The sequence below is a fragment of the Halichoerus grypus genome, chromosome 9 (genome assembly GCF_964656455.1).
Source record: "Halichoerus grypus chromosome 9, mHalGry1.hap1.1, whole genome shotgun sequence".
Classification (NCBI taxonomy): Eukaryota; Metazoa; Chordata; class Mammalia; order Carnivora; family Phocidae; genus Halichoerus; species Halichoerus grypus.
The window spans coordinates 105,598,683-105,626,088 of NC_135720.1; the positions used below are offsets into that span (position 1 = coordinate 105,598,683).

The 27,406-nt window shown below is 54.8% G+C and overlaps 1 protein-coding gene across 26 annotated transcripts; it reads right to left on the reverse strand.

The window, feature by feature from the left end:
- Positions 1–204: 204 nt before the first annotated feature.
- Positions 205–24,270, reverse strand: TJAP1 (tight junction associated protein 1). 26 transcript variants are annotated; one of them, XM_078055288.1, is made up of 14 exons: positions 24,199–24,258; positions 23,602–23,694; positions 15,690–15,781; positions 14,915–15,051; positions 14,694–14,822; positions 7,938–8,035; positions 7,077–7,202; positions 5,227–5,255; positions 4,301–4,462; positions 3,992–4,058; positions 3,704–3,733; positions 2,825–2,932; positions 2,638–2,721; positions 205–1,951 (listed from the first exon to the last, which is right to left on the reverse strand). In XM_078055288.1, the coding sequence occupies exons 7-14, from the start codon at positions 7,173–7,175 to the stop codon at positions 860–862; spliced, it is 1,671 nt and encodes a 556-aa protein (XP_077911414.1). In that variant the 5' UTR covers positions 7,176–7,202; positions 7,938–8,035; positions 14,694–14,822; positions 14,915–15,051; positions 15,690–15,781; positions 23,602–23,694; positions 24,199–24,258; the 3' UTR covers positions 205–859. The 26 variants fall into 26 exon arrangements, with proteins under 26 accessions (XP_077911414.1, XP_077911416.1, XP_077911418.1 ...); XM_078055290.1 differs by adding an exon at positions 12,168–12,273 and having other exon boundaries at positions 14,915–15,781; XM_078055292.1 differs by adding an exon at positions 12,164–12,273 and having other exon boundaries at positions 14,915–15,781.
- Positions 24,271–27,406: the final 3,136 nt, after the last annotated feature.

Consider the following 27,406-nt stretch of genomic DNA (forward strand, 5'->3'; position numbering starts at 1 on the left):
GAGAGTGGACCCCGCCTGGAGGAGAGACCCGGGGGCCCTGCCGAGGTTACTTGAGGTACCCTTCCCCACTGCCTGCTGCTCTGTGGCCAGACAGCCCAGGCAGGGCGCGGCAGCGAAGACCAGAACTTGGCTAGGGCTGCGAACGCTCAAGAACGGGGAGGAGAACGGCACAAGGAAAATCAGTAATAGACAAATTAGGCCGTATCAGTAAAATAATTTTAATTTTAAAATAGTCATCGATGTGAAAACTTCCCAAAGCTGGGAATAACAGTCTAGAGCCAAGGTTGGGAGGGGGCCGGGCCTCACCTAGAGCCCAGCTTGAGGCCCCTGAATCCCCCCCTCTCCTCCCTTCCAGAGGGAGGATGGACACAGCGGAGGCGAGCCCTGAGTGAGTCCTCTCGCTCATCCCCCAAGGGCCCCTTGAAGGCAACAGCTCGTGCAGAGGACTTGAGGGGAGGAAAGCAGGCAGAAAACAGAAATTAGAGGTTAATAATCCCAACGACGCCCCCCTCCCACCCCCAGAAAACAAACAAGAAAACAATTTGTGGGTATGAAAGGGAAATGGAGGATGAACACTGATGTAACAGACCCCTCAGCACCCCAGAACAGCCCAATTTGGGCTGACCGGAAGGAGGGTCTTGAGCCCCAGCTGCAGGTTACCTTTGGGGAGTACATATGCCAAGAAAAAAGGGACAAACTACGAGGCAAGCTGGTGCCAGTCACAGTCACTGCAGCTAAAAGGCCCGGTGTGGCCGGCCCTGCCCCTGCCCCCGCCCCCGCCCCGCACGAGGAGCAGAGCCGGCCGGCCTGCGGGAGGAGGGCTCCGGGGGGCGGCGGCGGCAGGAAGGCGGCGGGGGCCCTAGTTGAGCAGGTTGCCCTGCTCCTGGGCCTGCGTCAGGCTGTCCTTGCGGTGCAGGTGGTGCACCCCCATCCTCTTGGGGCTGCGCTGGGGGCGGCTGGGGCTGGGGAGCGCCCAGGCCCTGCCCTCGGCGTGGGAAGCCACAGGCCCCTCCTCTGTGCCATCATCACTGGCCAGCAGACTCCGGCGTTCTTCCTCAGGGCTGACGGGCAGGTTCAGCTCTTCCTCCTCCTCCCTGGGAGGGCCACAGTCAGCTTCCGTGGGCAGCAAAAGCCCACTCTCACCAGGTGGGGAAGAAGGTGCCAGAACCTCCTCATCTCCGTCAGTGGGGCTCAGAGCGAAATGGCGCTGCAGGTCAGGGAGTGCATCGCGTCCAAAGGCTGTGCGCTGGGCCACAGCGGCCGGGGGCGGGGTGCGGTCCACGAACGCCCGCTGCCAGCTGGCGAGCAGGTCCTCCTCCGAGCCGGCAGAGCTGGCTGGGGCGCTGCGAGCCGGGGGGAGAGGGCTGGGCTCGTGGAGGGGCGAGGCCTGGGCCGAGGCGGGGCTGCTGGGCACTGGGCTGGGGCGGGCCCGCTCCCCGCCCTCCTCCACCAGGCTCAAGGAAATGGCCTGGCGGGTAGCGTAAGTGCAGTTGGGCAGGGGGCTGTTGCGGGGGATTCGCACCTTATCCTCCGAGAACTCTATTACCTTGCGGCCGGGATACAGTGGGTGTGGTGGGGATGGGGTGGGGTAGGGGCTCAGCTTCTCGAAGGCTGGCAGGGGCACCTCCTCCTCTGGGGAGGCCCCAGCAGTGCCCAGAGGGCGGCATTCTCCATTGGGTTGCGGGGGGGGGCTGCCAGGGGCCGGGGGACTGGCTGGGTCACCCGGGCCACCCCCACTCATGTCCACGTGCACAAAGACATCCTCAGCCAAGGGGCGCCCGGCACTGCCCGACTGCGCCGAATTGAGCAGCAGAGACTCCGGCTTCTCTAACACTCGGGCAATGACCGACGTGGGCACCACGGCCCCCGGGGCCAGGCCGGGGCCCGGGCCGGCAGCTTCTTGACCACTGTGCAGGTGTTTCCGGACCATGTCCTGGAGCTCACAGGGCAGCTGGGGCAAAAGAGCGGGAGAAGGGAAGAGAGACATGAAGGCTCCCAGCCTCAGAGCAGAAACAACGGCCCCCGCGCCCGCCCGGGCAGCACCGCGCGGGTCTCCCACCAGGCCGGGGGACAGCCTCATTGCACAGACCCTCTGACGCTCGGCAGGGGCGAACCGACTTGAAGAGTCTGAGGAACACACCCAGCATGCGGTCCCAGAGCCCTAAGGGCCACGCGCTCTCAAACGCCCCCTCCCCCCACCTCAGCTGCGGCTTCGGCCCAAACCAGACGGAAGTCTGAGGGCGGGTACGGCCATTGGCCTCGGGCCAGCCTCCGCTCCTTCCACACACCCCATCAGCCTCGGGCCCAGAGTTTGCCTCCTGGGGGAAGGCGGTCAGTTGGGCCTAATCCCCTCTCGATACGCTTACAGCTGATGGCCACCCCCACCTTCCGCCACGGGACCCCGAAACGGGGCGCCTCCCTGTCTCTGTTCCAGAAATGCCGCCCTAGCGATGGCCCCGACAGCGCACGCACCCCGACCAGCGGCAGAGCCGACTGACTTGAGAGGAGACATGCAGGCGAGGGGAAGGCGAAGCAGAAAGGGGGAGTGGAGGCAGGACAGAGTGAGGTATCAAACCCCGAGCGAGAGGAGTCCTAAGGGGGCGGGGCTCGCGCCGGCAGGGACGCCGTTCGGCTCACATCGGCGAGCTTGTGGCTGCGGAAGTGGGACTTGTTGCACTTGAGGAGCTGCACAGCCAGGTTGCAGTCGAGCCGGTACCGCTCCTGCGGACACAGGCGGGGGTCACTGGGCGGCCGCGCTCCAGGCAGCGGGGCTGCGCCGGGGCCGAGGCAGCCGCAGGCGGGAGGGGCCCCGTGGCGCACGTACGTTGAGTTCCTCCAGCTTGTTGATGGTGTTCTTGGCGTCCAGCAGCTTATTGGTCAGCTCCACGATCTCCCAGTCCAGCGTCTTCCTATCCATCTCAGCCTTCTTGATCTGAGGCACAAAACTCATGTGAACCTCGCCCCCGCCCCGGCCGGCCTTCCTCCCCTTCGCCTCCTCCCAGCCCAGAGACACAGGAAGCCACAGGTGCTGGGGCAGCCAAGGCGGACGGAACAGACAGACGATGGACAGACAGAAGGAGACCAGCCACCTCTCCTGTTCTCCGGGCTGGCTGTGGGGTGGGGGCTTTCTGAACAAGACCTGCTGCCACCGGGGGCCCGGAGAGAGGCCATAGAGAGCCGTCCATCAAGGGGCTCTACACGGCAGGTCAGGCAGCCGGACCTGAGAAGGAGTAAGTGTGCAAACCCAGGGGCCAAAGCCTACGTGTGGAGCGCTTTCCAGGCTCAGGCTAGGAAGAGGGAGGAGGGATGGGGCTGGGTGGCAGCTGGGGGCGCCTGTGAGATTATCTAGTTGAGCCAGGAGGGAGCAGCGGGCTCAGCAGCAGCCCTCTGATCTTCAGTTCAGGGACTGGCGCCCCTTCACCCCGCTCCCCGCCCCCCCGCCCCCGGCCAAATGGCTTGGGCTTGTTGCCACCACAGCCGAGAAGCCGTGAGTGTTCAGTGGTGACATCAACCAGAACCTCTGCCCGAGCCAAGAGCCAGCTCCGCAGCTGTCCCCCAGGAGGGAGGTACTGTACCGAGCGGGCCTCACGTAAGGAGGAGGGAAGCAGGGGGCAGAGGCAAAGGGCCGGGGCCCCAGCAACCCCAGATCTCAGCTGAGGAGGAGGCCAGGGCAAGGGAGAAAACACACAAACTCAGACGCAACTGCAAAGATCCAGCTGTGGCTAAGAGAGGCCTGCCAGGAGAGGGCGGCGGCGGCGGCGGCAGCGTGAGGGGAAGACGGGAGAGAAGAGAAACAGTGTGAGCACTAAGACAGTCCAGACTCGCACAGCACACACTGCGGTCCCTTGCCCGCCACTGTCCCGCCCCCTTCCCAAGCCCCAGGGCACAGTGGCACTCCCCAGGCAAGTCCCAGCCCCCTGCTATGCTGTGAGCACAGTGCCAGCCAAAGTGCCCCCATGCCCCGCCCCACCCCCCGGCCCGGAGAGATTACCAGCGTGTGCAGCTTGTCCTCCAGCTCCTGGTTGGTCCTCTGAGAAGCCGTGTAGCTGTTCTGAAGCCTGTGGAGGAACACAAGGCGGACCCCTGGGTCAAGATCTGCTCCTCCGGCCCTCCTCAGCCCCTCCCTGATATGGGATGTGGGGCAGGTCATTCTCCTCCCAGGGCTTCGGTTTCCCCATCAGAATCAGATGATCTCTGAGGCCTCATCCCGCTAACCTCCTATGAACAGGGCAGGCGGGGGGTGTGTGTGTGTGTGCGCGTGTGTATGCGTGCATGGATGCCTGGCCCCTCGTTTCCACACCTGCGGAACTTGTCCTTAAACTTGTCCAGCTCCTCGCGGCTCTGGCCCAGCTCCAGCTCCAAGCAGTCCTGCCCGATTTCCAGCTCACGCTCCAGGGCCTCGGTGCGCCTGGTGGCCGAGGCCAGGCGGCGACGGAGCTCCTCATTCTCCTGCTGCAAGAGCCTGGCGGGGTGAGGGGTCAAGGGCAGAGGGGCATCCACATTAAGATGGGCCAGCCCTGGAACCCCAGGCTGGGCTCAAGAAGCTTGAAGGAGTAGGTATGACATGAGCACAGGCAACGCGGGGCGGGGCAAGGGACTCCCTGAGAAGGAGTCTGAGTGTGGGGCAGCAGATTCCATACGCCTGCTGGCCCTGAGAACACAGCCCAGCTTGGGGGCAGCCGGGGGGCGGGGAGCAGAGGGGATGGTAGAATCCACCCCCACCCGCGAAGAAGAATGAGAAGACAGAACTGGTGTGGGGGTAAGACTCCCCAGTCTGTCTCTGGTTACAGCCTAAGCCAGCCGGCCACCACGCCCTCCAGCTCCAGTTTCCCCACCGCACAATCAGGCTGCTCCATGATTAGTCTCTCAGAAACCCAGCCCGGCACTGACCTCCTTTCCAAAGGCCTGACGGGGCTGACAGAAAGGGCTGGAGGGAGGCAGCTGGTACAGGAGGGCCAGGAGCTGGGGAAGGGCTCCCTGGCAAGAGCAGGCCCCTCCGAGCACCCACCTCCTCGGTTCCAGGTTCTCTTGGAGCCCATGGAACAAAAACTCTTTCCAGAAGGAACATCCACATCAAGCCTCCTCCCAGAGTCCCTAAATACCCCACCCAACCTTTACTTCTACCTAATCCAATGAAAAGCCCCGGTGGTACCAACAGCCTTGCCTGGAGCTAAGAGGGAAGTGCTGAGGTAAAGCAGGGCAGGCTCTCGGGCAGCAGATACTCACTTCATCCTCTCCGCATCAGTCAGGGGTTCCTGGGCACAAAAGAATGGAAGCTTGAGGCTCAGCCCTAGACCACTGGCCCACGCTGCTTGCTCACCCCCCAAAGAGCCCTGGAAAGGGCTATTTCTGAAGCCCAAACAATCTCACAGAAGTGGGCCCCGTTAGATGCAGGCAATCCAGTAACGCCTGGACAAGCCTAGATCACTCTCTCCCATGCCAACCAGAAGGTTCAAGAACCCCTTCCAACATTCACCCTTACCCACACCACTTCCAACCCCTCTCATAATTCTAGAGCAAGTTGCAAATGAGTCCTGGTACCCACGCTGCATTTCCCAGGGATAAAGAGAGCCTCCCAGCTGTTCCCTGGGCTCCTAGTGAGCCCTGCAGGCATGGCAGAGACCTTCCAGAGAAGTGAAGAAGCCAAGTGAGCTACAGTAGGGTTCTGAGCTCTGACAAAGCCCTCCTGGCCCCTGGAGGAAGATGGGGCAGAATCAGGCCCTTCCAGGGGCTCAGAAGGAACAAGAACATGGATGAAAGAGCCTCTGGGGGCGCCTGGGTGGCTCAGTTGGTTAGGCGACTGCCTTCGGCTCAGGTCATGATCCTGGAGTCCCGGGATCGAGTCCCACATCGGCTCCCTGCTCGGCGGGGAGTCTGTTTCTCTCTCTGACCCTCCCCCCTCCCATGTGCTCTCTCTCTCTCTCATTCTCTCTCAAATGAATAAATAAAATCTTTAAAAAAAAAAAAAAAAGGAAGAGCCTCTGGTCTAGTCCTGACTGAGAGGAGTGACGTGTCTTATCCTTGTCCTGCTTGGAGCCTCCTGCCCCATCCTCCCGAAGCCCCCACGCTGGTCACAGCCCAAGAGCCAGAGCTCAGCCAGCCACAGAGCAGGGAAACGTCAAGAGGCCCACTCCAAATGGAGCTGACTGCTTCAGAATGCCGATCACAGGCCGGAAAATGAGGTGGGTGGCCCGGACCATGGGCTTTAGAGCCGAGGACACCTGGATTTTATCCCATTCTACCACACTCTGCTTGTACTAACCTTGCTGAGCCTTAGTGTCCTCATCTACAAAACCAAGGGAATGCCCACAGGATGGCACCTAGCACAATACCTGGCCTTCTTACTGTATGTTCCCTGAACTGAAAACGGGCAAGTCCCGGCATCCCTGCCCTGAATTGGACCAGAGCGGACCATGGTACACCTGATGCTCAGCGGGTCTGGAGGCTCTCTCGAGTTCTGTAAACGTGCTTTATGCGCGGCAACAGGGTGGGGACAAGCAGCCAGGTGAACTGACTGCAACACTCACGTCCTCCTGAGAGGAAACCGAATGAGGGAGGACAGCCAGTTTGGAGACTGTTTCACAGTGGCCCAAAGGCCTCCTAAGAACCTAACCCAGCTCCTGGCGGGGAGTGTGTCCCTCCCAAATGTTAGCCAGGCCAGGCAGAGCTGGAGGAAGGGCCGGACTTCCGGGGACAGCACAGAACAGCTGTCCTGGTGGGAAGAAGCCGGAGCACCACCTCCTCCACACAGTCCCAGCCTCCTGCGTGTGAGGACCCCCTCAGTCTGGTGGGCTGCCTCTTGCAGGAAAAACAATACTGCCTGGGAGCATTTCCGTTGAGCCATAAAGACTCTGGGGTTCCCTGACGTGGGGACATGTGCTCACAGCCGTCCTGTAAGCCTGCACGGCCGCCACCAGCGGGGCTGCAGCTAGGAGCCCCCAAGCGTAACTCAGCAAAGCCCCACTCACACCCCCGCTCAGGGGCCCAGAAGCCCCCTCGGGCGGGAGACGTCAGTCAGACCCCCAGCCTCAGGGGCGTGCATCTGCCAGCCAGGGTAGGAGTACGAGTCTTCTGACCTCCTGCTCCGGCCGGGATCCTGGGACCTCCAGCCGCAGCTCCCGGTGCTCAGGGGGTGCCTTACGGTACGGTTTCTTAGCAGGTGCCGCACTGGTCATTCTGGGAGGCGAGGGCTCCTCAACCTGCTGTGGGGAAGCCGGGGAGGAGGAGGCTCAGAGAGTGGGCAAGAGGCCCCTGGACTGAGGGAAAAAGGCCAGTAAAAGGGACATATGTAGGAGCCACCGGGCACACAGACAGGCCTGGGCCATTGCTGGGGTCATTAGAAACCTGGACTCTGGTGTATCAGTGCCCATGGGTCAGGGGAGTGCTGGAGGGGACAAGGGCCCAATGCGACCAGATGGGTGGGAAAGGCAGGGCCCACAGCTTGGGCACCAGGAAGAGTGGACTACAGCCTAGGAGTGGGACAAGGTATCTAAGAGCGGCCCACTGTTCACCTCTGTGGGCTTACAAAAGTGCCTCAGAGGGAAAAATTGTTCCCTCTCCATCGGTCTCCTTAACTCTACACTGGGGATGAGGAGAGCACCAATTTCATAGACCTGTTGTGAAGATTACATAAGCCACTAACCACAGTTACCTGGTACTTAGGAGACGTTCCGTATGTGTGAGCTCAGAAAAACCCCAGAAAGCAAACAAACAAAAACACCCCCAGTAACCAGAAAGTAAGGGTTTGAAGATGCTCCCCCAACCCAGGCACCTCGGGGGGGTCCTCCCAGCTTGAGAGTCCTGAAGGCCAAGCCTCTCTGGCCTCCACCACTCTCTTTTCACCAGCCCCCACCACGAGGGGCCACCTGCCTGCCCCCTGGCCCACCAGCCTCTCCGGAAGGGGGCCAAGGAGGGGTGCAGGCCCCCCAGGGACATACCGTCTGACTGTCGGCAGCTCTCTCTGTTCCGCTGTCCCACAGTTAGCCCTCGGCTCTCCGCATCCTGTGGCCCCTCCACTTCCTCTAGCCAACAGCTCCTGAAACCGGAGAAGGAAAGAAAGTGGAAACCAGGTGTCAGCTGCGGGTCTGTCAGTGCCCTCAGCCGGCCTACCCAGTCCAGGACTGGGAAGCCCCCCAGGGAGAGCCAGGCAGAAAAGCCACGGCCCAGGGAATCTGGGGAAAGCAGCGGAGGCAGGAGAGGACCAGAAGCACGGGGCTCCTTTCTCCATGAAAGCGGCGGTCACAGGCCCAGATGACACACATGCACGTCTTGTATGTGCTCATGGCCTCAGCTTACCACATGCCTGATTCTGGAATAGGTCTGGTCCTGTCCTGTCCCTATCCTACCCCACATCTGTCCTGTTCATCTCCCAGGCCTCTCAAGAGTCTGGAAACTAAGAGATCTGGGGAGCACGGCTTGCAGAAGAGAACACCAGGAAAAAGCCTAGTAGAGACTGAGAAGCTGCTGGGAAAAGTTCCTAGCAATGCTTCCAGGAGCCCAAAGACTACTTCCGTGTGTAACGGTTTTACACAGACTTTGCAACGAAGAAAGGTAGGCACGGGAGAGAAAAATCTGAAAAAGCAGCAGTTAGAGCAATGATTGAGCAATCTCAGCGAGGGTGATTTTGGGGTCCCCCATCTCTCTCACTTGCCCCCTCCCAGATCCCTGGCCACGTGTGAAGAGCTGTCACAACAGAGGGGAGAGCTAGTGGCATCTAGTGGGGAGAGGCCAGGGATGCTGCTGAACATCCTGCCACACGCAGGACAGCGCCCCGCGATGAAGAATTATCAGCACACCATGTTGACAGCACCCAGGCTGAGAACCTGGCGCAGAAGGCCCAAGCCTGGGGAGCTGAGACACTGGGCTCCGGGCTGTGCTGCTTCGACACCCCGCGTGGCCCCGGCTCAGTCCCTCACTGGTCTCTCTTCCACACACAGGGGGCCGGACTGAGGGACCTGGGAGGCCCCCGGCGGGTTCTGGGCCTGCCGGGCTCTGCCCCCCCCTGTAATGAGCCGGGCCGCAGCACGGGGGCAGTAACCACCACAGGGACCCGTGGAGGCAGTAACCTTAGGTGGCTTCGGGCATAAGCAATCTTCCCGCCGCTATCCTCCTAAACAGAGCTGGGGGCTGAGGGAAGCCTTGCGGGCTAAAGCATGTGTTCCTGCTGTCGGGACATGCCCTGGCCACAACTCCTGTCACATTCCAACAGAGCCTGGGGCAGCAAGAACGGTGAGGGGGTAGGGAAGGTGGGCAAGCAGGAGTGGCCTCCCTCCTCTGTCTGGGCAGCCTGGTCTCTGGTTGGGGTTCTGGGGGGAGCTGGGGCATGGCAGCAGGCACGAGCCGCCAACCTCCACCCCTTTGATGGTGAGGCGGACATGTCCCCACAGGGCACAAGCAGTGTGCTGTGTCGAGCTGACTCCTTGCACAGGAATCCGGGCGGGCCCAAAAGGACAGCACATTCCTGGGGTGTGGGGGAGCAAACAAGTCACCCCCGCAGGTTCCCCGGGGCTACCCCTCCTGCGGGCCGCAGGGTGTGAGCTCCTATGGCCTGGGGGAGAGGCCCAGAAAGTTCCAAGCCAGCCTGCATAGCTGGGTGCTGATAGTCTGAGGGTGTTAAGTGCGGGGTACATGAGTTAGAAAAGGCGACAGCCAGAGACGTGGAATAAGAGATACAGGAAGCCAAGAACCTCTACAAAATCCGGGTGGGGGGGGAGCTCCAGAGTTGGGCCTGCTCCCTTTCCCATCTGTACCCCCATCAGCTGAGTAGTCCCCTTCTCCCTGCAGGCCATGCTTTGGACCCCCTCGATTCTCAGCCTCTTTTCTTCCTTAGCCCTATTCCTGCTAATACCCACTCTGGCCTCTAGGTACCAGGACACTTGAATGGATGGCAGGCGAGCATGCAGGGAGCACACAGGCACGCTCAGGTACCTGGGGATCCTCCCTGAAGGAGAGTGGCCTTCACTCCATGCCCCGCAGCCCTAGCTCTACTTGTCACAGATCCTGCCTCACCCTGATGGCAAGTCTCTACTCCCTGGCCTCACACCACATACTCCCAGGGCTTTCCTGGCCAGATAACCTGGCTTGCTGAGGGACAGTGTGGAAGTGGCTATAGCAGGGAGATGGGGGAGTACTGCAAACACGACGCTCCGGGATGAATGGTGCCAGCAAGGGCAGGCAGTTATCTATCCTGGCCAGAGCCTACTCTTTCCATACACATCAGAGCCACAAGAAGGGAGCCGCTCCCAACCAAGGAAACAGAAGGCAAGGCCCACTAGGGAGACAGTCTGCAAAAGAGCCTGCAGTGTCCCCAGCACAAGCCCAGGAGGGAGAGTCTGTCTCACTCTCACTCCCTGCCCCACGTCCATAAACACCAGTACATGTTGGGGCCCTAGCTCCAACTCCTGAGATGCGCTAAGTGCCCCAGATCCAGCCCACAGTGGCGGGGGGCGGGGGGGGAGAGCGGGGAGACAATTCCAGCACTGAACAGGAATGCGATGGGCCTGACAGGCCACCGTCCTTGACTGGAAGCACAGCAAGGCAGGACAGACCCCGGAGGGAGAGCCATGCCAGGGACACTGGAGAACAAAGCGAGAAGCAGCTAGACACCAGGCCCACAGCCAGGAGAAGCTAAAAGGTGAGCTGCAAGACAACAGAGCAGTCCCACCGGCAAGACCCAACCACCAGGTGCGGCCTCTACTGGCCACGTCTCTTTCACCCAAAGATTCCCATGTTGCCTTGGAGTGGTTTCAGCCCAAGGAGGGCTCCCAAACCCCTGTCAAGAAGAAGTCCCCAGGGAAAGCAGCTGGATAACTCAGAATGGGATACGGGCCAGGATAAGCAAGCAAGCGGCCTTTGGGGTCTCTTGGCCTCTGGCTGCTGAGCTGGCTCCAGGACACCTCCAAGAAAATGGTCTTTTGGAAGGTCTAAAAATTGACCAAGAAGAATCCCACTCCCACCCCTCACCCCAAACTACCTGAGCTTCAAGGAACTTGGGGCAGAGGACTCGGGATGTGGGGCTACCAGATCACCCGCTGCGTCTGCACTACGACAGCTGTGCATGGGGAGAAAGGCTGAGGCCTAGGTGAAAACCTCTGGCTGACCCAGGTCAGCAGTGCCTGAGGGAGACACGCAGAGCAGCCTGGAGAAGGGAAAGCAAAGGGAAAGGGGCTCTCCTCAAGCCCCCGCCCCCCGAGCGCCGCCTCCCCGTTCCTCCTCTGCATAGCATTCATTCTTCACTCACTCAAACTCCGTTCAGAGGAGAGCCTCCTCGGGCTCTGCTGGGGTGAAGAGGGGGGTGAGAGCTTCCTAATTGCCATGTTGCAATCTGCCAGTCAGTGCAGGCCGCCTGTTGCCGCCTGCCCTGTATTAAATACCTTCTCCCTGATTACAGCCCATGGGGCACGATTAGCTGCCTCCAGAGAACAAAGTCTACTTTCATTAGAAATGGGACTCAGCACGCACAGCAAACCTGCACTGTGAACCCACTGAACAGCTGAGCACAGAGTGTAGTCAGAGACAGATATAAGGAAAAATGTGCGCCGGACGTTGACTGGGCAGAAGCCTTTAATCAAAGGACAAAAAAATTTGCCAAGCATCCCTCTTTACCCAGGAGATGGGACTCACACCTGCTCCCTTTTGTGGGTAAGTGCCCGGATGTGACCCGGGGCTGCCACCACGGTCAGGGGTCACCGCTGCTAGAGATGGAGCAGGGTAAGGAGAAACCTTCAGAATTCAGATTTTCCCCAAACTATATATCCTCACTCCCACTCTCTGCAGACACCCACAGTAGGTGTCAGCAAGAAGGTTCAAGCCCAAGAGTTCAGGGCGCCCTCTCACTTCCTTCTGCCATCTTTTCTGTGGGTCTGCCCAGGGCAAAGTCAAAGGTTCAGGAGAGGAGGGGAGGTCCGAGCCTCCAGCGTTGCCCCTGCGGAAGGAGACGGGAGTGAAACCAAAATGGGTGTGGCTCCGTGGCTTTTCACACTTCAGTCTGCCCCCACGGAGGCCTCCAGCTGCCCAAGTCCTGCTCTACGACCTCACTCCACCCGCCCCGGTTCCCCTGCCTTGCCCTAGGGAGCCCGGCTGCCTCCCCTGCTCCCCACATCACCCACACTCTGTAAGAAATTATGGCCCCAACAGTTTATCTGGTCTCAGACCATTTCCGAACCTACTGATATGCCTTTCTTCTCACAGCTGTCACCGATTCAAGCAAGTGAGGGACCATCAGGGAGGGGCCACACATCACCACAAAAATCATTAAAGCGCTTCCTCATTCACCTGAAGAAAGTCAAACAAAATCACTCAATTAGCAATCACTACCACTTTAAGAATGAAAGGAAACCGGCCCTTTTCCAGAACACTCCAGCTGTGTTTTACGCTGCCTTAATTCCCCCGTGGAACCCAGCACGACACAAATAAGTAACAAAAATAAACACAGGCCCTTCCTAAAGCCGCTCATCAATGGCTAAAACGTGAATGTCTGGTCACACAGGACCTAGTGCCTCCTCTGTGGGAATCATCCTCGGCTGTAAGCCCTGGATAGAGAGCCTGAACTCCGCGGGCCTGGAGGAAGCTGCGCCTTCGGGGGCAGGGCACGCTCCTGCCATACAAGCCTGGCTGCCTCTCAAGACTCTGAAATTCAGGGTCTGCATCCAACTGAGGCCCAAGAAACACAAACCATCACCCTGCAAGGGCCAGCCCTGTAGCCAGGCGACCCAGCAGAGGCCCTGGAGATTGCCTGCAAGGAGCCCCCCCCAACCACCATTAATACAGCCCCTCTCCCCCGGCACGGCGAGCTCACCCCACCAAAGCTGGCTGGGTTCAGCCCTCCCCCACATCGCCCCCCGGGTGCCCCTCCTGCTTGCTGCCGGCCCCCAGTTTCCGGCACGCAGCTGTTCCTGAGGTACATGAGCAAAGCCCTCAGCAATCCTGGGCGCGTGGCAGGCAAGCAGCCAGCAGAGCATGGGGTGGGGCCTGGGCAGGCTCTGCTCTGGGCCGATGACTAGGCTGGGAGATGCCAGGCTGTGCCCAGACCAGCCCTGCTGCCCCTCCAGCAGCCATGCCCGCCACCCCTCTGGGCAAGTACAACCTCACCCTCTTGGGCCAAGCTGCCTGCGGCCCTGACCTGGCCCCCTGCCTGCTCTAAGCGGTACCGACTGACAGGTTTTTAAAAAGTGGGTGGGAATTATTCTGCCCCAGAGTAAGCCTGAGGACTCCAAACTAGTGCTGGGGACCTTCGAGAACTCACCTGGCTCCCACCTGAGCAAATACCTCAAGTCTATCCAGCTGGCCTCTCACTCAAGCAAACACCTGACAGGAACAAAGGGACTGAAGACAACTATTGATGATGATCCAAGGAACCTCCCCTAAACAAAGGGAGGGACAAAAGTCCCCAAGATCAACCAGCACTTGACAGTAGTCCCCATGCCATCGCCTAAGGAAAGGCAAGGTAAGGGCCGCTGCAGGCCCCTCTTGTTTTCCTGGTCAGAGCCCAGCCACCAGGCACCCGTCCAGCTTGCTACTCCCGACTCAGGGTCCCTACACATCCAGGCAGCCCTTACACCCTCTCACACCCCATACTAGCAGGAAGCTCCCTGCTTCTCCCTCCCGGCCCAAGGGAAACAGCCCACCCAGAGGGCCTTCAGATCCCAAGTCCCCCCACCCAGCCTAGCCAGTACGGCACTGACTCCAGAGGCTGGAGCCAGATAGGCTGTCTAAGGAGTGACCTGTGCAGAACACCAGGGAGCCCCGAGCAATCGGCCTTCCTGCTATCCCCTTTCCAACCCTGGAAGGAGAAGGGAGTCTGGCGGGAGCTTCTCTATGGCAGGCTGTTCACCAGTCTCCCAGTCTGAGGCCAAGGCCTCTCCCAGGCCCACTGTGCAGTCCAAAGCTAGGGCCCGCCTGCTCTGGCAGAGGTGCCTTTCCAGCTCTTCTCGGTTAAAGTCCACCTGAAGCTCCACACATGGAAGGCGGTGGGGGGCCAAACTCCACCCACTCCACCTACCAGAGCAACGGGTGCCATGAGCTACATCTCAGGTGAGTACCTGGTTCCAGACTCTACCTTTCAGCTTCACTCTCTGCCCAGGGAGTTTCCCACAACCAGGCCACGGTTTTCCTCAATCCCCCCCACCAACCTTAAGGAGAACCTTGCAGTTGATCCTAAATGATTATCCTGGGGTGAGAATAATGGGGACACCATTCAGTCTTCCCCACTTGACAAAGGGAAGCAACTATCCAGTCAAGAAGAAAACTCCCCTCCCACTCTGGCTCCATCTGTCTCTGAGGTGTGAAACAGAGCATGGTCACTGCGAGATAAGTCTCAAATTCCACAATGCTGAGAGCAGATTGAACAGAAACTCTAACCAATCGTTTTCAGGGAGAGCTAGGCAGCACGGTACTGACTGAGGGGAGCTTGGGGTCGGCAGAAGCCAGCAGCAGGCTGGCAGATGGGCAGGCGTCTGTGCATAGGAAATCCCCCTCTCTCAGCCTTAGAGAAGACACATATCCCCCCTACACACACACACACACACCACAGCAAGGAGGCTGGGAAGATGGAGAGGCAGCAGTGAGGGCAAGAGAACAGAGGAGGCACGAGGTAAGCTAAGGGGAGGAGGCAGCCAGGCTGGCTGGGGGAGGGTGGGGGGGGTGACTGCTGGCGGTACCCCCAGGGCAGGTTAGCTGGCCCAGGTCAGACTCACAGGGTTAGTGTCTTCTGCCCAACCAGCCAGCTCTCCTGGTTAGCACGGTTAGCGACAGACTCATGGCAGACGCCCTCCAGGCACTCCATATAAACAGACAGCTTGGTTGAGAGCAGCCCGACTCCGGAGCTGCAAAGAGAGAGCAGAAGGAATGCCAAGCTGCAAGATGCCTGAGGGTACACACTGGGCTCTTCTGACAGGGGAAGCTCCTCCAGACTTACCACTAGACCCTCGGGGGCCTTCTCCCATCCACAGATCATGCCAGGTGGAAGGGCAGCACGCCCCCTGCCAACCAGTGAGTCCAGCTGGCTGACCCCAGGTGACAGGGCTCTCTGGTTGGTCAGCGCAGAGAGGAGAGCTGTGGGGGAAGGGGGCACCGCTGCCAGAGGGCCGCTCCCCTGCCTTGCCTTCTCCCTGGACACCGCCGCCAGGCCGCACCACAGCTCCGAAAGCGGGATTGTCAGAACAAAGCAGGCCACAGCTGCTGTGGCCACCCACCCCGGGCCTGTGCGAGCAGAGCCCACCCCGCCACCTCCCCCAGGCTCCGAGGCAAGGGGCCAGGAGAGGACTGGCGCGGGGATCAGAGGCTGCGACAAGAAGCGCATCGAAGGCACCATACAATGGGGCAGTGTGTGACCTGGCCCAGAGCTGGGCCAGCCGTGGGAAGGGGTGGCACGGTGCCACCTTTCAGTTTCCGACAGACCAGGGGGATGGCACTTCCCAGGGAGCTGGCCCCAGAGGAGCCCAGAGAGCAAGGATAAAGGCCATGCTGCAGCCAGGCTCCTCACGCACCCAGCAGTGACCATGCCACCCGCTCAGAACGAGCAGTTACCAGAGAGGGAACAGCAGAAAACATCTCTCCCAAAGCCTCCAGAACCACCCTAGGGGAAGTGACCCCCCGTGGCTTAGAGATCTCAAGACAAATGGAGCCGCAGTGGCGGAGTCCCAGAAACCCCACAAGATGTGACCCCTGGAGCGGCAGGAGAGGAGACCTACAGCAAATATAGCAGCAAGTACTGCTTGTGCTCAGAGAGGGCAGCACGTTGGCAAGGAAAAACCAGAAGGATTCCTCTTCTGTCTGGAAAGCCCTGTGGATGAAATGACGACTCAGGGTGGAGGGAGAACAGCGACCACCCGGGCACCACATGGGGGCCTGGTCCACCTCCGAAGCCTAGGTTTATCATTCCCAACTGCCTAATCCCGGGGTTCCCCGTAGTACTCTGACAACAGCCCCAGAGCCCAAAAGGCCAAGGCCTGACCCCGGAGGGGGAGATGACCACCGAGAAGAGAGAACAACTCTTCCTATAGGCTCTGACCTCTTCCCTAGACTGCTAAGAATTCATGGCCATTGACAGGCTCCCTTCAGAATCCTTGCCCCCAAATAAAACCGAAAAACACCAGCCAGGTCTGGTTTGCTTTCAAAACACAGAGCAGCAAGTAACCTAGGTAAATCCAAGGTTTCAGAAACCAGGGACTGTCTGTGCGCTGAAGCAGAGGTTGAGAAATCAGGTGAGTTTACTCTCTTCCCGGCCGCAGAGCCCAGAAGCGCAGCGGGGAGAAACGCCTATGAGGTGGAAGGGGTGGTGCCCACGCCATGTCTAGAACCATCCCAATTCCCACTCAGGGCACTCCTGCCAGACGACTTCATCGCAGCATAAAAAACCGCCCCTCAGAGATAACCAGCAGGCCTGGTACGGCGAGAACCTCTAGTAAAGATTCTCCGTCCCTCCCAAGGACCCAGCCCCAGAGGAAGCCCCTGAGCTGGGAAGGAGGCTCCAAAAGGAGCTGCTTGACCCCAGGTAAAGTGTTAGGTGAAGAGAGCAAGCTGAAGAACAGCATGGACTACTAGGAGCTGTGTTTTTAGTACAAGAGATACATGAGGAATGTCTAGAAGCACACAAAAATGATTAGAAGGAAACAGGATAGTTCCCTGTCTCTAGGAAAGGGGCTTAGACAGGAGCAGTGGGGGAAGAAAGGGGGGGGGGGGTCTTTTCACTTTTTCTTTTGCATATGTTTCTGTATGGCTGGTATTTTACGCAAGGACACATATTATGCTTATGATGAAAACAGCATTCCTGGACAAACGGACAAAACCCCTCCGTGTGCACTGTGCTTTACCATCCTGGAAGCACTTGCCTTCCATTGTATGTCCTTGGATTCTTGTGGCCCAGTGAGGCCCATGGAACAGGTGGAGTTCTCCCATTCTGAAGGGACAGAGAAGACCAGTGACTTGCCCAAGACCACAGACAGAACTGGGATAGAACTCTGTTTCCAATCCCAGGGCAAAGCATGGAAAGCAGCCTCCTCTAGGGAGCCACAGGAAAGCCCTGACGATTCTGCCCTGATGTAAAGGCCCTCCAAGGCTTCTGAGACTGAAGTCCGCACGGGCTTACCTGGGAAGGTGCAGAGGCCTGTTCAGTACCCCAAATGATAAACCCAGCGTTCTATGCTACTGTTAGCTGAGTGAGGCGCACCGCGAGGCCAGCAGTCTAGACTGACTTCCCGGCCCCGCCCTCAGGGAGGTCCCCCCACAGTTCACTGGGAAAGTAGAGCTCTTCACAAATGGGGGGCCATGTCCTTTCCAGCTTCTAAAGGTCACCTCGCAAACAGCTGGCACTTACGAGATAGTAACTAACGAGAGGTCCCACTCTCACACTCACGGCCAGTGCAGGAGACTCAGCCCCTCTGAAGCCTAAATGTACACAGCACAACCCCGTCCTGCTGGCCTCACCCCATCTCCTCTCAAATCGGCTGAACATACGAAGCAACTAACCAGCCCTGCCAAGACGCCATCGGCAAAGATATGCCACACTGCTCCGTGCACTCCCACACCGAGGGGCAAGGGGTAGAGCCCAGGGAAAACCCCATCACGTCACTTTCAGCTACTTGTCTCGTCCTTTTGACTCGTGTAGGCATTAACAACGTTGTAGTGGGTCCTGGCTGTGAGCGGGGGAGCACACCCAGACAATGAGCAATACGGCCAGAAAAGCAAGCAGGTTATGGGGCACTCACAGGAACTTAATGAGTAACAAAGAGGATGCCAGCAGTCAGACTTGTTGGAAGATGGTGGTTAGCAAGAAAATATACCGGTGTGTGCTTCACCTCTGCTTTTAACCTCTACTGCTGGCGTAGGGATGTGTTCCTAGAACATAAGAAGGCTAAAAAGGGAAACAGCTGAAGCCAAGCACCTGGAAGATCACTGAACCACATTAACTCAACTCTAGACAATAACTAGTAATGCTATCGCTAATTCTCTCACCTTTTGTTTACGCAGGACCTTGCTTCCTAAGAGTTCAGAGGATAGGTCCGACCTGCTTTCGTTTCAAGAAGGAAGGACCGGTTTGGGTCACACAGTAACCAGGACTGCTCAGCACCTACCACGGAGGGCCTCTAAGAAGCTTCCCGAGTTAAAAGATCTTGCCCCGAGTGGGAGAGAGACAGGTTAACAGCCACTTGCAAAAACAGTTTGGTACATACTTTGAGAGCCCAGAGGAGAGGCAGCTGGCTGGGGCAGGGGTTCAAGGACCAGACGAGAAGGCTGCCCTCCGAAAAACTCAAACCTATCTTCCTCATCTGGACTGTAAACTCAAACTGGAGCACACCTGGCATTATACAATTAAGAGGTCTAGACTTCTGGAGACACATTCCTCGGGTGTTTGTTGGGAACTGGTGCCCTAAGAACTACCCCCATAAACTACACTAAAAACAAAAAGGCAAAGAAGGGACAGTGAACTCCCAGCTACCAGCCCTATTTCTGGGGAGCATCTGAGTTAAGCCCTGTTCTGTGACACAAGATCAAAACCCTAAGAAAACTAGGGCCAAGAAGTCCAGCTTCCTGAATGCCTAGATGTGTTCTATCAGCTTCACCCAATATTTCTCAATCCATAAAACACCAGGGAACATGAATCCTCAAACACCCCATCCAGTCATCCACAGCCTGAACTACATTACAAATCTACCACTTACCTACCCCCACCTATAGCCACCAAGGTCACCGCCAACCTCACGTAAAGGGGATCCATCAAAGGAGTCATTACAACACAAAAGATGGGGAGAAATATCAACTATTTTGCACAGGCTACTCATTGACAATGTCCCTAGTCTCAGCTTTTATATTGCCTCATTATAAAGAGACTCTTCCAATTTTACTCCCACCTCAAAAAGGCTCCTGGCTACCTGGCAGAGATCAAAAGGCTTATTCTAGCTTGAATAAAACAAAGCCTTTTTCTTATTCATTGTGTTTTCCAGAATGACACTCATTTACTAAGCAAATATTAACTGAGTATCCTTCACATGACAGGTGCCCTGCTACACGCCATGAACTCATTATCTCTAATGCTCGATACTCCTACAAAAAAGATAACGTCACCCTCATTGTACAGGCGACAAGACCAAAAGTCCTACTAGCTAAGCAATTTGTCCAGAGTCACACAGCTGGTAAGTCGCAGAATCAAGATTCAACCAGGTCAGCCTCGCTCCAAAATCAGACTCTATCACCCCGCTCACCCCACTCCCAAGTCCCCATCCGCCCCCCACCTCATCCCATGGCCAGGGAGGGTCTCTCCTCTACAGAGGGTCAGCTCAGTGAAAGAGGCCAGCAAGTAAACAGAGAAATCACCATAAAACATGGTAAATGCCAGAACTGAGGCTGCTCATTGGAAGACAATTCTCACAGCAGCCTGGAAGTCAGACTGAAATGGGGAGAGATTCCCCACCACATTTCATGCATTCTATATGCCCCACCGCATCATAAAGTGCCTATTCAGTGCCTTGCACTATCCTAAAGGGTAGAATACAATAATGATTAAGACATGGTCCCTGTTATCAGCGCACTTACAGTCACGGGAGAGTCAGACAAGTAAATAGACAATTACAACGCAGCCTAAGTCTTAACACAGCAGCACAGAGGAAAGGCACAAAAGGAGTGGGGACCCCAAATTAAGAGACATTTAAACTGAGACCAAAGGACAAAGAGGTTGGTGGGGCTCCTGACTGGCTCAGTCGGTAGAGCATGCGACTCTTGATCTTGGGGTTGTAGTTCGAGCCCCACACTGGGTGTAGAGACTACTTAAAAATAAAATCTCTAAAATAAATAAATAAATAAATAAATAAAGGACAAAAAGGTAGGTAAAGGGTGGAGGGGGCAGAGCATTCCAAACAGCAGGGCTGGCAAGTGCAAAGGCCCAGAAGCTAGAGAGAATAAGCTCACAGAGCTGTTAATCTGTGGGGCGCCTGGGTGGCTCAGTTGGTTGGGCAGCTGCCTTCGGCTGCCCGAGGTCCTGGGATCAAGCCCCACTTGGGCTCCCTGCTCAGCAGGGGAGTCTACTTCTCCCTCTCCTTCTGACCCTTCGCCCGCTTGTGCTCTCTCTCTCTCTCACTCTATGTCAAATAAATAAATAAAATCTTAAAAAAAAAAAAAAAAGAAGAGGCTGAATCCAGGTGAGAGACGAAGGCCGGGTTTACCCAGAGGTCCCTGGCACTCAGAATATGGCGGTGAGGAAAAGGTGAAGGGATTAGATGCAAAGATTACACTTGAATAAGGGGTGTTAAGAGAAGAAATGGACTTTGTGAACAACAAAACCAGAACAGTAAAGGCAGAGAACCGGATCCAAATCTATCAGCTTCAGCCTGCAGTTCAATCATCTGCTAAAAGGAGACCTGAATCCAGAAAGTCTAAGGACTTCTACCAAAACACAAAGGTGTACTTTATGGAGATGACACGTTTCAGCATGCTGACTGCAGCACAAATCGAGATAAAGTACATTATCCTGACAACATATGGCTCCTCAGTTATTGGCGGACGGGAACAGACACTGACAGATACTAACTTTCAAAATCTCATGTGCCACAAGTAGAAAAAGGTCATTCGAAGGCTGGCTCGGAATTCCCAGAAAGAGCCCTAAGTCCTGAGCCCCCTATTCCTCTGAAATCTGCTCAGACATCAGACGCGTGCCTACTCTGATGGCCAGGTAGAGAGTCATTTACTAAAGAAAAAGATGGGCCCTGAGGGTGTGTTAAATAGACAGGACGTGACTCAGAAGGAGGGGAAGAGTGATTCTTAAGTGCAGGGCAAAGGAAAGCCAGTCAATCAAACCATGGGCACACCTCTGCCCCCAGCCTGCATGTGGGCCTCCGGCTTGGCTAAAGAGAAAGAGACTGGCAAGCGCCGGGCCAGGACCTTCCCTGATAGACCACAGGAGCTTCCGCAGAAGCACATCTGTTTTCCACTTTTCCCTCAAGCTGGAGGGCCGGCACTGCTTAAAATGCCACCTATTGTGGTTTTTTTGTGTAGTTTGCCACCTGCTATTTTTAAAACAAAGATGACATCCAGATTGTCTATGAATTTAACACTATGGCTACTTCAGCTGTTCCTGTCAGTAATCAGTAAAGTCAGAAATGAGCCTTTTATTTATGTCTACATTAATACACACACACACCCCCTTAATGTATGCTAAGGGTGGATCTTCATGTCAGTCCACTCACCCAACCCAGGTCCAAGGTTTTCCAAAGGGCAGTCACCAAGCTGAATCATGAAGAGAGAGTCCAGATTTGGCTAACAGGGCAGTGGGCTCCCTCCCACAGTCCCTGCACCAGTTTTTATATCTGAGAAGGGGAGAGCTGTGATGAAGAGCTCAGTTCCTAAAACAGTTTTTAAATAAATCAAAAAAGTTTACTACAATCTAATCATCATGACAAATAAACAAGAGATACAAATTGCCACCAGGCATATTTAATAAAGAGTTAATTTCATACCAAATCAAAAAAAAAAAGGAAGCTCAATTGCTGAAGCCAGATAGTCTGAGTTCAAATCTCAGCTCTGCCCCTTACTAGCTGGGTGACCTTGAACAAATTAACCACTCTGTACCTCTATTTACTCATCTGTAAAATGGGGACAATGGAAGTATTTGCTTGTAGGGTTGTTATAAAAATGAAATTGGGGCGCCTGGGTGGCTCAGTTGTTAAGCATCTGCCTTCAGCTCAGGTCATGATCCCAGGGTCCTGGGATGGAGCCCTGCATTGGGCTCCCTGCTCGGCGGGAAGCCTGCTTCTCCCTCTCCCACTACCCCTGCTTGTGTTCCTGCTCTCGCGATCTCTCTGTCAAATAAATAAATAAAATCTTTTTAAAAATTTAAATTAGTTAATACATTTAAAGCACTTACAACAGTGCCAGACACAGAATGTGCTCAATAAGCACTACTATTGTTATAGCTCAACTACAAAGATAACTCTAAAACCTCACAACTTCAAACAGGAAATCATGGGCATTTTAACATCAGTTTAAACAGTTTAACAAAGATGTTCTCACTACATGCAAAATCTATACTATTCAAAAGCTGCGCCTATCTCTCTAACATCAAGACAGAAGCTCAAACCAGTACAGGGCCTCCACAGAGAGACACCAGGTTCAATCATGAAGAAGTTAGTGCTGAGATCTGACCAGCACAGTAACACCAATTATGTATGGAGTGTCAGTCACTGTTCTAAATACATCAATGTATTAATTTATTTAACCCTCACAACAACCTTATGAGATGGGTACTCTTACCATCTCCATTTGAGTGATGAGAAAGCTGAGGCAAAGACAGCTATACAATTTCTAAAGGTCACAGAGCTACAAATAGCAAAGCCAGAAGTTGAACTAGGAATTCTGCCTCCAGAATCAGTGCTCTTAACCCCTATGTGTGCTCCCCACACTGCCCTTGCTGATTACAACTCTAAGGAGGCATCCACAAATTGTCCTCAGGAAGAGAAAGCTCCCAACCTTCTAGAGTCATAGCTAAATAACATCAGTTTTTCTGATACCTGAAGGTATTGAAGCTGGCCTAGTAACAGTGATTTGGGTTGGTCTATAACAAGCCTTTTGGGGGGGGCGCAGTCAGGGAGCAGGAGATGGTTGTGAGGAGTCCTAGATCAAACTAGACCTCCCAATCCAATCATGGAGTAGAGGCCAGTCATGAAACAAGCTTCTGTAAAAAGCCTGCCCCCAAATCTGGCTTGGGCATAACCACAGGGCATCAAAGGAAGTGAGGACCGTATGCACTGCACTTTGCGGCTCCAAACCCCTTTCCTTTTCTCTAACCCCAAATCCACTATCTCTTAAGCCATGCTTAGTTTGGTTAGTGAAACTGATTATTATTATTTTTTTTTAATGTGGTTGGACGGGGACAATACAAAGGAAGAGAAGAAAGCTATTAGAAAAGGTGTACCACCCCTTCCTCCCATCACCACACTGATCCAGACTGTAAAGCAGTTCTCAAATATCAGGGATCTCAGAGACAGAGAGTGATACAATAAATATTCCCAGAGCCTTACACCAGTCAACTCAACCCCTTACCATAAACTGATCTGGGTTTCTTCTCCCTAACCTCAACCTGCTTTTCCTCCTCCACTGACCCCACCTACCCACCAAATCCACAACCCCAAAGAAACACTAATGAGCCTTTCTTACCAAAAGAAAGCTCAAAAGGAGGAGACCTGCTGCAAGAGTGAATTCAGGAGTTGGTGACAGAATGCAGACTTTTTCTCATGACTCCCCCCCCATCTGTCACCCACAAATCTCTACTTCAGGTAGGATGCCAAACTGAAGATGTGATGGGGAGACCGAAAAAGATACAGTGAGCATGTAGGAAACTGCTTGTGACAGGGATGTGTTAAAGCACTTTCAGCCCATCTCTAGGCCCTTGGCCGTGTTCACTTGTACAGGTGACGGCACACAAGGCTGAATGCTACACCCAATTCTCAAAAATCAGTGTGCAATCTGAACAGAACACTAACTTACAGACCACAGGCAAAGGGCAACAGCTATAGAAGAGAGCCCTTTTCAGATTAAATGTTTCTCGGTATCACTCTGAGCCCATGCATCCTGCTTGCAGGGAGCATGCCAGCCTGTCATTGGAGGCCACCTTACCCGCTCTGGGGTTGAGCTCGGGCAGGTCGCTACCTCTTCTTTCCAAGCAGGTACTGTGATTTCTTCCAGTCCCTGGGGCCCCTGAGTCTTCAGCTGAAATTGGGGCAGATGCTATAGGAACTCTGGAAAGGCTGATCTAAGTCTGCAGAAGGGTCATCTGATGCTTTAGTTTCCTCCATACCAAACGTGCCCAGCATCCTCCAGGTCTCTCTTCCCCCCCTCCCCACTATCCTCCTCCATGGGAAAGACCTCTTTCCTACCGGCCCAGTACAGTCGGGGCTCGGCCACAAGCTCCAGGCTTCTTTACTCTCGGTTTAGAAATTCCTCTCCAATTTGTGACTGCTTTTCCAGGGCCTGCAAACCTACTTGTGCTCCCCCCGCCATGGACCCCTCCCCCAGGGCCGCCGCTGGATCCTAGGCCCCCTCCCCTCCGCCCCATCTCCCTCTTTTTTTCCCCCCACCTCCAACCTTCCAACATCCCATTTCTTCTTCTTAACCCCGGAGCTAGTCCCTCCTCCGCCCCTACTCCGCGAAAGTGTCCCCACGATCCCCCCCAACTCTAGCCTCCCGGCCGACTACTCCAATCCCACAACAAACTTTCTGCCGCTGCCCGCTGCCTTCACGCCGCCATCTTGCCGCGGGGCAGGCCGGGTAGTGGCCACGGCCGCGGGAATCCCCACGCACCGGGCGCCGCGCGTCATCGGGGGCGTGGCTAGGGGCGTGGTTTCGGGTTGGGGAATTAGGGCACCGGGTAATTGAGGAAAGATGGGGATCTCCTAAGAGCAGGGTTTGGAGGCCTGGCCGCTGGAGAAGGAAGGAGGTGTCATGGGTAAGGCAAAGGCTGAAGAGTGAAGAAAGATTCTGGTACTAAAAGAAAGGAAGAGAGAGATGCTGGGCATCTCTAGGCACTTGCACATAACTTCATTGTAGCTATCCTATGCTATAATTATTTATTTAAATAGTGCATCCCTTGCTAAGCTGCTGCTCCTTCAGGGCAAAAACTGTGTCTGATTGCATGTTCATATTCTCTAGCAGGTGCCCGGCACACAGTAAATGCTTAATGAATAAATAGCATGGCATCCTCCAATGCACTAAGCATACTCAGGGCTTTTAGGTTTGCTGTTCCCTGTGCCTGGAATGTTCTTCCCCGAGATATCACTCCCATTAGAGTCTCTGCTCAAATGTCACTATGTTAGAGAAGGTTTCCTTGGCCACTCTGTCCAAAACAGCATCCCCAGTCACTCACCCTTACCCTGATTTAATGTTTCCTTTTACAGTACTCATCATTATCTGATATTTGTTTATTGACCATCTCCCACTACAGTGCAAACTCCAGAGATCTAGGACTTTTTCTCATTCATCTCTGTCTCCCCGTGTCTAAAATAATGCCAGGCATAGTAGGTGCTTGACAAACATTTATTGAATGAATAAATGGCATGGAGATGAATGATAGAGGGATTTTGGAATATAGTGGTGGGGAAGAGGGGTTGAAAATACTACAGAATAGGGAAATGCATTGGTGGAAGTTATAGGCCCCCAGAGCCAGAGTTGGCCCTCTCAGGACTGGTAGCAAAGACAGAAGCCAGGCTCAGCAAAGGAGGGAGTAGAATGAGAGCTGGGTGGAACTCTGGAGGTGGGTACTAAGGGAGCAGAGCCCTCCTGGGAAAGCCATTGTTCAGGTAGAGGGCATGGGCTGGGCTGGAGGCCGACGTTTACTCAGATCTAAAGACAACATCCACCCCGAGCCCAGGCCTCTCTTGGCCAGATGGTTCCGGAGAAGCCTTAGCATCTGTTCCTCTGTAAATTATCCAGTGCTCCCTCCTGCCTGTCCTCTCTGGTGACAGCTGGAACAATTGTCCAGGAATTCCATCTGCTCTCCTGTCCTTCTCCCCTCCACAGCTCATCAACATTTCAGAACGGAGAGGTATCCCATTTCCCTGGGGCTAGGGACGGGAGCTGGGTCTGTCTCTTGGTGGAGCTGGCCGCAAGCCCTCACTTCTCCACCAACACACACAAATAAAACCTTGGCACAGATTCCCAGGGTCAGTCATCTTTATTTGCCATCCTGTCCATGCGTTTCAATCTCATACAACTTTTTTTATTGTTAATTTAATAAAATCAAACTAAATGAATCAATCATATTGGTTCTTGCAGAGCTTAAAATAAGGGCTGCCAATCATTACACATCTCCACATGGTTCCCCTTGAGTTGCCCATACAGTACTTTCAAAATGTGACATTCATTATGCTGTAAGAGCACAAACTCAGATTTTTTTTGAAATATGACTTACCATTTACTAAAAGAAATTTGTGTGAGAAAGAAATGAGGAAGATGGCTTTCTTTTCTAAATACATATAACCTTCAGATCCCCTCTCTATGTTTCCAGAAATTGTTTTGGGATCCCCAGCAGGATCACAGGCCTATGGACTCTCAGGTAAACAAACTTATGGTATATAAATTTGAAAAGTGATCCAAGCTTATATTTTTTAAACAGAAAAATTATCAGTAAACATAAACATACTTTTTTTTTTTTTAAAGATTTTATTTATTTATTTGACAGAGAGAGACACAGCGAGAGAGGGAACACAAGCAGGGGGAGTGGGAGAGGGAGAAGCAGGCTTCCCGCCGAGCAGGGAGCCCGATGTGGGGCTCGATCCCAGGACCCTGGGATCATGACCTGAGCCGAAGGCAGACGCTTAACGACTGAGCCACCCAGGCGCCCTATAAACATACTTTTTTTTAAAGAGAGAATTTTTTTTTTAATTTAGTGTTGGGGGAGACAGGGAGGGGCAGAGGGAGAGAGAGAGAGAGAGAATCTTAAGGAGACTCCATGCCCAGGTGAAGCCCAATGCAGGGCTCGATCTCACAACACTGAGCCTAAATCAAGAATCGGATGCTTCACCAAATGAGCGACCCAGGCATCCCAACATAAACATACCTTTGAAAAGAAAGGGAGTCACAGTCCTCCAGAGCTTTAAGCTTTTAGGATATGTGAGATTAAGTTCTTTTTGAATGAAAGATGAAGAGGCTGGTTTACCTCATCACTCCTTGCTCCGTGGATGTAAAAATGCACATGTGTAAGCCTGTATATTCATTAGGCCACAATTACATCTTTGTTCACCATCACTTAAGAGACCTGTGAAGAAGGGACAAAGATTAAAGACCCCTTCTCATGGGGCACCTGGGTGGCTTAGTTGGTTGAGCATCCAATTCTTGATTTTGGCTCAGGTCCTGATCTTGGGGTCCTGGGATCAGGCCCTGCATCGGACTCTGTGCTCAACAGGGAGTCTGCTTCTTTCCCTGCCCCTCCCCATGCATGCTCGCTGGCTCTCTCTCTCTCAAATAAATAAATAAATCTTAAAAATAAATAGATAGATAGATAGGTAGATAGATAGATAGATAGACACCCCCTTCTAAGCTTTCAGGGTTTTACAAAGTAGATGCAATTTGCAGAAGAGTCAGTTTCACTACATTTTGATGACGGTTTTCATACGATTGTGCCTTGGTGTCCATGGGGCAGTGGGGATGCAGGTCCTACCTATACCAGCATGATCAAGTATTTCCCAGCACGCAATCCACCTAGATCCAAGACCATTCTTTCACCTGATTTCATTTATGTAGACCTAGTCTCCCAGCTGGAATGACTGTATTAGTGTGTTCTGGGGTTGGCCTGACAGACTGCATAGGCAGAGGAGGGGCTTGGACTAGAAGTGCCATCTTGGACAAAGACAGCAATTTGAGCTCCAGGTATTGGAGGAAACTGCTGGGGAAAGACTTAAAACTGTCTTGCACTCAGCCCCAGAGT

What these genes read in the sequence shown, in the direction of transcription:
- TJAP1 (XM_036124009.2), bottom strand. Translation starts at nt 7,175, where the DNA reads ATGACCAGTGCGGCACCTGCTAAGAAACCGTACCGTAAGGCACCCCCT. An exon ending in GATCCCGGCCGGAGCAGGAG is followed by an intron (nt 5,256 to 7,076) that starts GTCAGAAGACTC and finishes TTTTGTGCCCAG; the next exon opens with GAACCCCTGACTGATGCGGA. An exon ending in ACTGATGCGGAGAGGATGAA is followed by an intron (nt 4,463 to 5,226) that starts GTGAGTATCTGC and finishes TCACCCCGCCAG; the next exon opens with GCTCTTGCAGCAGGAGAATG.